The 13,115-nt window shown below is 35.4% G+C and overlaps 1 protein-coding gene across 7 annotated transcripts in view; it reads left to right on the forward strand.

Annotated features, from left to right (window-relative positions):
* Positions 1–13,115, forward strand: part of BBS9 (Bardet-Biedl syndrome 9) — a 320,473-nt gene that overhangs the window by 190,665 nt on the left and 116,693 nt on the right. For 5 of the 7 annotated variants that reach the window (XR_014689911.1, XR_014689912.1, XM_084510492.1 and 2 more), the window contains one exon: positions 8,254–8,364. The exons of 1 other annotated variant lie outside the window; for it this stretch is intronic. Coding sequence is in view for 4 of the 6 variants with exons in the window: in XM_084510492.1 (XP_084366618.1) it covers positions 8,254–8,364 (111 nt within the window). In the remaining 2 variants the exon portion in view is untranslated. Of the gene's footprint in view, positions 1–8,253; positions 8,387–13,115 lie in introns of all 7 variants that reach the window. One more of the 7 variants, XM_084510494.1, reaches the window with a different exon arrangement.

The raw sequence follows: 13,115 nt of genomic DNA on the forward strand, positions 1-13,115 counted from the left end.
CCATCACATTACTGCTGTGAAGTATTACTCTGCCACTTTAATTGTTCCTTTCTGAGTAACATATATCCTTCAGCACCCACATTTGAGTCGCAATTATTATTCCATTGTCTTCTGTTATTCGCAGTATGTATATCTCTTATCAGTAAATTTTGTTCCTGTATTTTTGCTGAAATCCATGTATTGATATACATCTCAAATACTGTTTCTTTGATTTCACTCAGTGAAATCCTAATCTGGATTAGGAATAAGACCCTCATTAACTGTTTCAAAATGATTACTGTTCAATCAAGGCTGTCAAAAATGTCCAAAATACTGTGTAGTCAGGAAACTGCTAATAATTTCATACTCATAGTTGGGGCAAAAATCCCATTCTCACTAACCTGCATCTTCCCCATTATAAATGTGTAAACAGTGCTTTTCTTAGGTCAATATGTCTGTGTGCTTACTTGAAAGGACATGGTTGTCTGTTGCTCCAAACCTGTCTCAGAAACCTTGAAGGTCTTGTAGTATGGTTGTATCACAGAATGCTTGGAAACACTCTGAACTTACAAAACTGCAAACAAACCATAAAGACACAAAGCTGTCCAACTGAAAAGGACCTGGGGGTATTCATCAATAGCCAGCTGAATATAAGACAGCCTAAGAAGGCCAACAGTTTCCTGTCTTGTATCAGAAACAGTGTGGCCAGAAGGATCAGGGAGGTGTTTGTCCCTCTGTACTCAGCTCTGGTGAGGCTGCACCTTGAGTACTGTGTTCAGTTTTAGGCCCCTCACTACAGGAGGGACATCAAAGCCCTGGAGCGTATCCAGAGAAGGCCATGAAGCTGGTGAAGGGTCTAGAGAAAAAGTCTTATGAGGAGCAGCTGAGGGAGCTGGAGTTATTTAGCCTAGAGAAAAGGAGGCTTGAGGAGACCTTATTGCTCTCTATAAGTATTTCAAAGGAGGTTGTAGTTGGGTGGGGATAGGTTTCCTCTCCCAAGCACCAAGTGATAGGACAAGAGGAAATGGCCTCCACTTATGCCAGGGGAGGTTAACATTGGATAGTAGGAAAAAATTGTTCACTGAAAAGGTTGTGAAGCATTGGAAAAGGCTGCCCGGGGAAGTGGTTGAGTCACCAGCCCTGGAAGAGTTCAAAAGATATGTAGATGTGTTTAGGGTCATGGTTTAGTGGTAGACTTGGCAGTGCTAGGTTAATGGTTGGACTTGATGACCATAGAAGTCTTTTCCAACCTAAATGATTCTGTGATTTACTCTCTTCAACTTCTGCCTGTGGGGAATGAGGATATGCTCTTCCCTCACTAATAAGACCAAATTTTGTATGTGCTTATACTTATGCGTGCAAATATATAACGTTTATGTATGCATCTGCATGCATCTTCACCGTAGAGAATGTTTCCTATATGTATTTCAGGAAAAACAGAAGTGTTTCAACTGTTAATAGGATTAAAAAGTCTAAACTGTTTAGAATTCTGAGTACTGGTAGGGTTTGATATCAAGATTACAACAGTCAAATCTAGCCTGCCTGTTTACATACACTGAAGAAAGGACAGAGACTCTATAAAGACAATATTGTGGACATTTTTACAACAAATGTGCTCTGGAGTTCCCAGTTGCTGATTTCAGCAACTGTGCAAACATTGACTTTCAGGAGTTCTCTTGGGATGTAGAAACCAGAATTGAAAGTAGAAATTAATTAAAATACACTTTAAGAAAAAAGAAAATAAGTAAGGTGTTTATGAAAGGGAACATTACCTATTCATTTTTTTTGAGGTAAGTTAGTTTAAAAACAAAAAGACTAAATGCCTAGCAACAACCTTACCACTGTGCATTACTGAAACATGAATAAAAGCTCTTCAGAGCTAGAAAAATGTCTTATTGAGAACAAAATATTTATTTCGCACATATATATACCTTCTTGTATGTATATATAATTATGTATTTATATGCCCCAAATGAATTTATATATGTATTAAGAACAAACAAACAAAAAACCAAACAGTAATAACAAAACCCTTGCATATTCCTTCTCTTGCTCCCAGAAAAGGTAGTGTGAAATATTGTTTATTACTGAATGAAGAATGTTGTGCCCTGAAAATACCTTGGAGACAGTACATTATGTAACTCCTGCTACTACAGTATTTAAGCATTTTGAAAAAACAAACAGAACTGTATTGTTGTGCTGAATGGAAGCTGCAGTTAACAGCACACTAAATATGTGGAAAAGGACATGAGCACAAGTCAGAAACAAAATACCAGGTGTTATGTCAGGCAGTACACTCCTAAAAAATACAATGATTTTTATTGTTATGGTGTTTGTCAGGAGTGAGTCTTCCCCTTGAATAATTCTTGTTACAAGCTGATTTTTTATGCTGTTATATAAAGGCAGACGGAAATTCTTCAAGCACCACACTACTCAGTAATAATTACCTCTTCCAGCACACACCGGAACATAGAGCATATTTTTCAGCTGGTCCATGCTCATCAGATGAATAGGTAGTTGGAAGGAACAGCAGATTTGTGTGATTGAACTACAACTGCTACCATTCATCCTTTGTTCGTATTGAGAAACAGATGACTTCTGGTAGATGTTGATTGGCCTTACATAGTTTAGTGTTATTGCATTCTCCGTCCTGTGTAAGAAAAGGTACTACTGAATATTAATTTTGAATGTGTTCCTGGCTGAATGTCCAGTAACGTTTCTTTAATGAAAAAGGCTGTTAGATCTGTTTTTAGCAACGTGTTTCCCAATGCTGTTCATATGACTTGCATACCGCATGCCCTGAACCTCATTCTGGAATTATGGCCAAGACAATTTGGCCATTTAAACAGCGTAGTTGTTCCCATAAAAGGGTTGTACTGCCAAAGTATCCTGAAGTTACTAAGTAAAGATTTTACGAATTCAGGTGTGTTCAAAATATTTGAACACGCTATGAGCTCAAGTAGAAGCCACACATGATCGGTGTAAATTATTAATGTAGTATTTCTGCATTGTTCTCAATGCAAATAGTAGCAATTACAATAGCAATGCAACATATCATAGGATAAACTATTGAATTTATAATCTCAAAGTCTCATTAAGAAACATTTCAGTAACACAAGGGTGGAGCAGAACATCAGACTGGTATCCTTCTTTGTACTCCCATTGAAAATATATTTTTGTGACCTACAGTGATCTTGGGTACATCCTCAGTAACGAAAAATTTTAATTAAATTATTGTTTTACTGGAATGTAATACAGAAATGTTTCATCATTTTGTTGATTCTTGCTAAGTCAAATCAGGCACAAAGAACAACAAAGTTTTGTTGTCCATGCTATTGGGCTTGAATGCTATCTTCTGAAATCTGTAGCTGAACTAGTGAATTAGTGACTATGTTTTACCAGGAAATTCTTGAACTAAAACTGGGATGTTCTGTGAAGTGTTGTTGTGTCTTCATTTTCAGTGAGAACCATTTAAAAAAAAATCCTATCTCCTTGCATGCTGCAGGGGAAATATGCTTGCATTTCACTATTCAAATGAAGGATTCTAACAGACCCAGTCCGTGAATGGGTGTTCCCTGAACCTCATCATACTCCCAAATATGTTGTAGTGTTTTCTTCTATAGATATAGTTTTACACTCCTTCTGAGAATAAGTAGTAGAATTGATAGAAGTAATAGAACAACTGTTTTACAACTAACAATCTCTAATGTCTTGGACAGAGAAACACAACTGAGTATGGTTTTGTGTATAGTTTTGGAGTCACTATGAAACAATTTTGCTGTTTAGGTTATTTCCATTGTTACGGAGGAATTACATGGATGAAAACATTACATGTTACATGAATGAAAAAACTTATTTACAGAACTTCTGTGTTTTCTGCTCACATTTTGAATCTCTTGCTGCCAAAGACTACTCAGGAAGCATTTTTTTCTTCTTTCTGTAGCCTCTTGTAAGAGAGTTAATTTCAGAGGAAAATGGAAACTTTATGAATAGTTTAGATTGTGACAGACTGGAAGAGAAAGAGGAAACCCAAATGGTCTTTCCCTCAAAGTGCCTTTTCATTCTTTAGATGTATACTACTTTTGTTTCCTGTTTTTAAACTTTTCGAGCCATATTAAAATGTGTAAAAACACGGTGATAGGAACCTGTAGGAAAACTGTCAGTACTTAATTTTTTTTCGGTGTGTATTATGTTTATATTTCCTTTGGGTGTGGGTGTCTTTTTCCAACTTAAGAACCAAATGTGTTACAAAAACAGATGTAGTGAAAATAAACAAGAGAAGTCTCATTTCCTTTGGTGAACAAAGTTCACAATTAGCTTGAGTGTAATTTTATGCATGTTGTACCCTATCAAACAGTTCTGCTGACCACAGCTTGCTTCTTGGATTTATCACAACTGATAAAATATCTGTGATGTCTGAGAATAATTTAGCTACACAGAAAGGAGGGAAAGAGTGGGTCAAATGTAATAACATATTCTACATGTTATTCCTGCCAACAATTAATGGGGAAATTCATTTTATGAAGCACTGTTTACAGACTGACATCTGGAGAACTTCTCAACTTGGATCTTTTCCAGTCTGTAGATTTATTCCTGCCTCTTTTTTCCTTAAATATTTTACTTTTCTGCTTTGTACCATTCACTTACTTATCAATGAATATGAATGATTCTGTTGTTGTGACTTCTTCTAGGACTCTAGATGGGTAAAAATTTTAAATGCTTTCTAAAATAGACATTTGGTGGATACCTTCTGAAATTTATACAAAGATATAAATGCAAAGATTTTTTATTTTTTTTTTTCTGATTTAAATTAAGAATTCTGTTAAACTCTAACCAGAGAAGGTAGAAGAGATACCCACAGTAGAACCCCTGCAGTATGATGTTAGAAAAAGCTTAGAGTCTGAAGAAAAGAGTTTCTTTTCAGGCTATTGTTATGTATCAATCTGAATTATAAAGTATTTTTGAATTACAAAATCCTGGACTACTGTGATGTAAATCTTATATTTGCTGGAGCATATTTGTTCCTTATTCAGTTTCCTTTCTAGCCTAGTGAAAGTTTACCACTTTCTTTAGTGAAAGTTTTGGCTCTTACAGCGTTGCGATTGTCCTATTATGGTTCCCACCCCTCCTTTCCTTTGGGAAATCATAGCATGTTGTGAAGGGTGTCCATTTTTATCATGTGGGTGGGTTACCTGTGTTGACTGGAACAAGACAATGGAATTCACCATTGGTTACATTGGAAGAAGCAGATACCACTTACAATTTTTTCTACAGGTTGATGTGGATGAGAGTCCAGACATTCTACCTCACCTTAGGTATGGGAGCAATCTAAGGGATGTAGTTCAGCAGATTCAGTTCTTTCTTCAGTAAGAAAGTAATGCTGGTATTGGAAGATAAAGACAACAAAAGGAGTGGCATGGCAGTCTCGATCATGTAAACAACATTGCCTCGAAACAGTAAAAACATAACTATTGTATTGCTTTCTTGTTTGGTCATTCATGTAAATAATTTTTGGAGTGAGAGTTCTGTGTAAAATCCAGATCCACTGAGAACATCGCGCTCAGCATATTGACTAAAGCTCTGAAACATCAGCATTTTAAAAACAATTAACATGTAACAGTTATACGTATCCTTGCATAAATAAGAAATAATTGCTACTCATAATATTGAAATGATGATAGTTCTGCTCTGTGTATTCTGTGTGGACTTTCTTTTTATGTGAAATAGTTTATCACTGGTAATGTTTCACTCCTGACTATTCTCTGTCAAGAAATTAAAGTTATGGAAAAAATGAATTTTGCTTTTAACCTTAGTACATTCTGATAGTATCTGTTGACATGATTTACTTGTAACAAATCTCTCACATCAAAATTAAGAGCAGGAAGTTTTGCTTCCTTTCAGCAAGCAGTGTGTTGTAACTAAGGGCAAACAGACCTTTTCCGACTCTTACTCAGTTACTATCAGCATTGATGACTAATGAAATATTTTGGCATCAAAAGCCATCAATTCTCAAGGCTGTATATGTTACAGAATTTCAGGCTTTAGAATGAACCTTGTAAAAAATTTTATTTCCACAATATCAATTTGGTAGATGCTGACTAACTGGGTGAGTTTTCACTCATAGTGTTAGAAAATGTTATAAGACCTTTTAAAATCTATGGTACCATTCTTAATAGTTCTTTTGTGCAAGAAACCTTAATTCTGTATCCTGTCTTTAGATATTTCTGTTTAATAGGGTAGATTTTATCTGAGGAATAAGAATGAAAAAAGACTTTTAAAGCAGTGGTTTCCATTTCATCAGATCTCAGTTTACATTTTACTCACAATTTGCAAATTGGAGCAGAAGTATTAGTTTGCTAATATTTATTTTCATTTAGGGTGTAGGTTTGTTTATATTTAATGCAATGTCAGACATTGCTCCGACGTTGAAGTATTTTAATATGAAGACATTTTCCTCATTTCCCATTTTCTCCTTCAGTTTCAATAGCAGGAACCCTAAATATCTGAAGTTGTCGTGGGTCGTATGAGTCTGCACATTGTTGACACATTCACTCCTAACATTCCTTTCTAACAGAAAAGGTTTGCTTTCTCTAAATCAAACACAAACCCTTAATATATATTATACTTTCTGTCAGAGTGTATCTGGAATATAGTTATATATATATATATATATTATATATATATACACACACACAACATATATATTAGTGTATATATGATATATATATATGCTGCAGCTCTCCTACTTGAGGAAGCAATATCATTTTTTTCCAAATGTTTTATAATGTACTTTTTAAGGAGAGAACAGCCTATGCTGCTGCAAATTGGATACACTGGTTATGGGGCTTGGAGTATAACACTTCTTTTCAAAATTTCAATATTTTCAACATTTCTTTTCAAAAACTGTGACACGAAGGAGAAAAGTCTGTGTTCTCCATTGGGACTTTATGCTGTTTGTAAACATGCTTTCGGAATACGGTAGATAAGTACATGTGCTTGTTTGCTTGAGAGTGGTGATCCGGGGAGGACTGTGAAAAAGATATGCCAGCTTAGGTCCTGGACCAAATAAATATTTAAATAAGAGCTAAATTTGAAAGCAGGTGAACCTTTCCCTGTAGTCAAGAACCTAGCGTCTAGTGCACTCTATTGAGTTTCTGATCAAGTGTTAATTTAAAATAACTGGGCAGCATTTCAGGCTTTAGCAAGAACTGCCCAGAATAGTAAAAGAAAAGATCTAGAAACATGAATTATTTGGTAAACATATTGGGTGAAAAAGGTAACATACAAGCAGGACTAAAAAGCTAGTGTTTTAAAATGTTCCTCCCTGCTTTGAAATCTTAGATCTGACAAAAGCTACTAATTGTTAGCCACTGAAAAGCTTACAAATGTGACAAGCTTAGCATTCAAACTGTGTAATACATTATATTGTTAGCAATACAGTCATTGTAAGGCAATGGCTTTTGCTGTGGAACAGGGGCACTTTCTCCCAAGTCCTGGTCACAGCCCTTTTGAAATATTATTTATTAATCTACTCCATTGCACACTACTGCAGCTGTCTTAGAGTGGTGCTACTGCTAGATTGTCCCCCTTTCCATATTTTAAACATAAATGTTTAAACATGCTTGAAGAGAATGCTCCTAGTCATTGTGTTCTCTAGTGAAGTAAAAAAAGCAATATAGAAAATACAAAGAATCCATTATACCATGTATCCTAAGATCACATGATGGTAAGGCATTGCCAGTACAGTGAAAGTGTCCATGTTTGCCTATCTCTAGCACTAATTAAAAATACTGTATTTAATTATCCATCCAAAAAATATCATCATATGTCATTCTCTGTGTCAAGCTAACGGTCTTCATAAGGTTTGTTGACTTTGTACAGTTATTTCATTCACATGTAGCTACTTTTATTACAAATCTAGTTCCCTGTAATCTGATCTTTAACACAAACCATGCTATTTCCAGTTTTTATGTGTAACCAGTTTTAAATATTCTATGGGCTAGATACACTGAAACTTTTTTTAAACCAAAGTAAGTAGTAGAAAGAAGTCATTAAGGCATAGTCAGAGTTCTGAACAATGGTAACAGTTTTCTTTCACTTCACTGATTTTTTATTTTTTATTTTTAATATTATTTTTAATTTGAGGTTATTTGGGTTTTATATGTTCTTGGGATTTCATGTCAGTTAGTCTATCACCTCTTTTCCTTAATTGTGCGTTAGTGAATTCGTTTTGTTACATAAACACCACATTATGGCTCTTCCCTTTTCTGCTAGGTGGCTGTTCTACAATTCCAGAGTCTGACTTGGAGGAAAGAGTAGTTGTACCGGGCTCCACAGCAACATTTACCAATCACAAGCATGCTGCAAAGCAGAAATCCAAGCCTGGTAAGAAAAGGAAAATTACTTTGTTTTACTTGGATGATGCATAGCTCTTTTCAGAATGCTTGTGGACCTGTGAAACAAACAGCATACATTTCAGGCTTTCTTAGTATCACTTTCAAATTTTCTCATCTTAATACTAAAATATATAGGATCTGATTTTATTCGGCTACTTCTGTCAAGAGGTAAATTGTAGAAATCAGTCTTAGAATTAAAACGCTATACAGTTGAAAGGTTTTGTGTTATGTAATGAATGACACTCTTGAAAATTTTATTCACAACCTCTTCCACATGAGCAGAATGAAATTGAGGAATGTTTTCTGCAATAAAAGGATTTTTTTTTCTGCAGTATGGCAGGTTAGACTTTGTGCCAACTGATTAAAATATAGTCATTACTTATCTTTTGTGGGAAGACCTCCTAGAATTTCAGGAAAATATTATTGGATATAATAAAATAAAATTATACTGGCTGTAAAATATGCTGCATATGGTGACGACACATTTTCTGGAAAGACTTCATGCTGCCGGGAACTGTGATATAGTGTTAACATATTTTAAAAGCAATACTGTGAAGTAGTGCATTACAATTTAATAAAGTGCCTGGTAAGCTCTCAGACTTGAGACAATGTCCCATTCTGTTTACTAAGTTGTACCTTAACTTCCCCCCCCCCCCACATTGTTTATTATGTCTTTATCAAATATTTAATTTTAAACATATTTCAATGTTCATATATCAGATATGTTCACTATAGATGGGTTTTGAAGTCAGGCTAAGAAGAATAGAAGAAATATAGAGGTTGTAACCATCAATATTCAGAAATAGAAGGTTAAAAAGTCCTGACACATCTGCAGAAAGCCGTTAATTATTTGTTTGTAAGCCATCCAACTTCTTGTTTGCCTGGCCAACTCTTACACAGACAGTCATAGAGTGCGAACGTATAGTTAATTGCAATAGCAGAATTTGTCTTTGTGAATTTTAAAGTGAATTTTAATAGTGGCCAGGGAAGAAAGACACATATTAGAGCAATGTGTAACAATTGTCACAATTTAACTTGAAACTCCAAAGTGAGCATCTGCTCACTAAAACAATGTGAAAAATCCACTGAAGCCCTACAGCTTGGACTTTTCCCAAGTGCTTATTACTTGCACTCCTCAGGGACTTTAGGTCAGAATAAGAAGGGAATCTGTCAAAGTTGACATAAGTATTGTTTAACTTTTGTCATATAGATATATTAAGTGCCCTCCTAGTAAGTATATCGTCTCCCTTATGTAGGATACAATACTGATAAAATTCCAGCTTCTGGCAACTGTACCGATAAATCAGGAGCATGTAGCAGGCAATCCCCTTGTTTGATGCTCCATTCTTCTGATCAAGCATGTGGTTGGTAATTTAGAGAATGCATTTCAGTGTTCTTCAGGAGATAATACTCTGCGTGTAAATAACCTGATGGCTGAAAAATCTATAATGAGAGGAAAAGTGCAAAGATATATGAATGAATTCCAGAAACAGAGGCATTGGGAGGGATTGCATATCCTACTATTAATTTTAGCCCATGTAAGTCTTAGTCTCAGAAAATTGAGACTTGCATCACATAACTGGCTGTTGTTGCTTTGTAGCTTTCTATAAATGGCAGAATGAAAAATTCTGAAAACTTTAAATAAGTCTTTAGGTTTATAGACGTGTTATACCAATGAATTTAATTCATTCACAGTAAAAATTGACTGCCATCTGCCAGTTAGTGCTGCAATACAGAGAGAGCCTAGAATATCTGCCACTGAGCTGTCTGGAAATTCTAATTGCTACAAGTTTAAGAGCCAAGGGAGCTACTTAAACCATAAGGTAACACCAGGCATGAAATCACAGCATTTCAGTGTTTTCTGTACATGATATTTTTGGCCTGAGTTCTTGTTCAGAGAACACTAGCAACTGCAGCAAGAGCATGGTGAGTATGCTGAGCCCTCAAAGGATATTTGTTATCTTCTGTATTTTTGTTTTTATTTTTATTTTTATTTTTGACTTTGCATTTAATTTAGCTATGACAAATCCACAAGAGAAAAGCAAAAGGGAGAAAGTAGACTTAAAATTCTTTTTTTTTTTTTTTTTTCTTCATAGATCTTCCTTCATTTCCTGAGGGAGTTCAGATTTTATAAAATTATGTGTTATTTATTAAATATTTATAAAATTATTTATTATTTGTTATAAAATGAGAGGTTTTGTTTTCTTTTTGTAGATGGTATTTGATACTCATACCTCTCGCTATAGAGGTAGTTTAACTGCAGTGAAGAATTAATACTGGCTTCAGACAGATTTCTGCATTTAGCTGATGTTTTCCATAGGGCCATGTCAGGTCAACTGATATGCTATGTGTGGATGTGGGCACAATGGTTGATACCCCTGAGTAGGGAACATGAAAAGAAACATATCTAAGTAACGGGCTTGCATTCACAGAGGAAGATGGAAATCAAAGGAATAAAATGAGCTAATTATTAGAATATTCCAAAGAATATTCTAATAGTGGACTTCCATCTATCAAAACAGTGAAAAGTGTAGTTATGTACTTGCGCCATGTGCTGCCAGACCAAATCGTAGCAACAGTGTTTTGTACAGGTTAAAGTCCATTTATAGTTATATACAATGTAGTGCAAAAAAAGCAGTAGTGTAGTTGCTATAATAGGATCACTTCTACATCAGAAAAAGGGATAAACTCTGTTTTTCCCACTGATATAGAATTCTAGATTATGGCAAATGGAAACAGTTCTCTGTAGCAGTAGAAGAAAACAGAACAAAGCATATTATCTACTGAAAAGAACCATAACATTTGACTTGCAAATATCTCAGCAGGAAGCTCTGGGAGTGCTTCATAGAGAAAAGGAGAAACAAGAATTCTCCCTGAGGTGCGTGCTGTACTAGGACTTCTTGGTTATAGTTAAATTGCTTGTGAGTTTAAATCTGCTGAAGAGAAGTGCTATTAAGGAGGTTGGAACACAGGAAAAATGTGCTAAAGAGAAAGCATCAAGAGCAAGAGGAGTCCTGAATTATAGGCCAGACTGTGGGCTCCCTATCAGTATATTTACATTATTACTGCTGTGATGTCTGCTTGCCTGGACAATGTTTGTCTAGTCTTGAGCTAGCTAACTCCATTGTTGCTAGCAAACTGCCCATGATAGTATGGCATTGAACCCTGGCCGTAGAACTTAACAAAACTCTAAATAAATACCCTTATATAATACACCATTTAGTTTGCATTGAACTCTTGCTGCTAATAAATACTTGAGCTTGCCAATCTGTTGCTAAAGAGATTGTGTATGGTGTACAGAGATGGGTGCCAGTCACTGCATTGAATGCTAGTATGCTCTTTGGACATGCTGAGAATTTTTAAAAACATTTTTAATTTTATGAAACAATGTAGACCTAGCAAAGAGGTCACAGCCTTAAATGTGTTGTGAGAGCTATTTAAAGATCTTTAGGGACTAAGACCTCGAAGACCATGCTGTGTTATGAGTATGCCGTAGGGTAGCATTTGGTCACAGATTTGCATGTCATCTAGTACAAAATATTACATTGAGACTTTCCATGCAACTGCTATACATGTCAATGAGTTGGAATGGATACCTAGGACAGCCAAAGATGAAATCTAGCAGTCATGATGCAAGTCTTTGCAAGGATAGAATGAATGATTCTGGCCAATCATGGAATCTCTTTGGAGAGGAAATTAATGGCAGTATGGTGTTTCATTTTTACTGCTGACATAGTTCATGCTGATTTCTATTTTGTTTTTTTTCCTAATCCACGTGTGTTGTGACTCCATACTAAAGAATGGGATCAGGTTTATAATATTTGGGAATGAGTACTATTATTACAGTTGTAAGAGCAGATTCTTTTAAATAGCTTTTGCTTTGAGTGTGTACAAAAATACTCCCTTGAACGCTCTCCATCCCAATGAATGGAACATAACTCTTCTTCCCTCATATCCCCTCAAGGCACTGTGTCTGTGTGAATTACATTTGGAGGAGTAACTTTAGCATGATAAATCTACTCCTGCTAACTTTAATCTGGGTGTTTTGGTTAGTGTGAGGACAGAGCAGCACAGATTTCATCAGGCTGGTAGAGAGCTTGAGTATAATTTTAAGTTCTGAGTCCACTTTGAAGTCTCTGTTGTTTCATCATTACTTTCTTCCATGAGTTTACAGCTACAATACCGATACAGATATGATGACCTCTACTGCAATCAGAAGTACAAATACAGTGATTGTAGACTATCTTTCGTGCAGGTCCTGTGGGTTTCCTTTCTGTTTGTTATGCCATTCCTGCTGTCTTCCATTTTCTTCTTTACAAGTTACAGGTTCATACTGAAGTTGCAGTTATCTTGATAGAGTGAGTAGTTTTGTTTCAATGAGAAGTTTTCATATGCTTTAGAATGTAACAGTTAAGCAGAATTCAGAAAATCTCTTTCTCAGGTTCTTAAATATTTCTGAGAGAGATGGAAACGTAGCTTGTAGGAAATAAGGAAGTTCTTGTATGTGACAGCTTTTTAGAGGCTCTCTAGTGCATGTGGTGAATATGCTAAAAAATATATATATTTTTTTTATCCCTGAGAAATTAAACTGTTAGATGGAGATCTTTTGGATGAAATAAGTGCAATTGTATTTATCAGGATGTATCCATTAAATTAAGTGTTCTGTATTCCTCGTATGCTACTTGTGCCCGCTACTTAGTATGTAAGAATTACCATATTTTTTTAACCTATATTACTAGT

Source organism: Aythya ferina, assembly GCF_964211825.1.
Source record: "Aythya ferina genome assembly, chromosome: 2".
Classification (NCBI taxonomy): domain Eukaryota; kingdom Metazoa; phylum Chordata; class Aves; order Anseriformes; family Anatidae; genus Aythya; species Aythya ferina.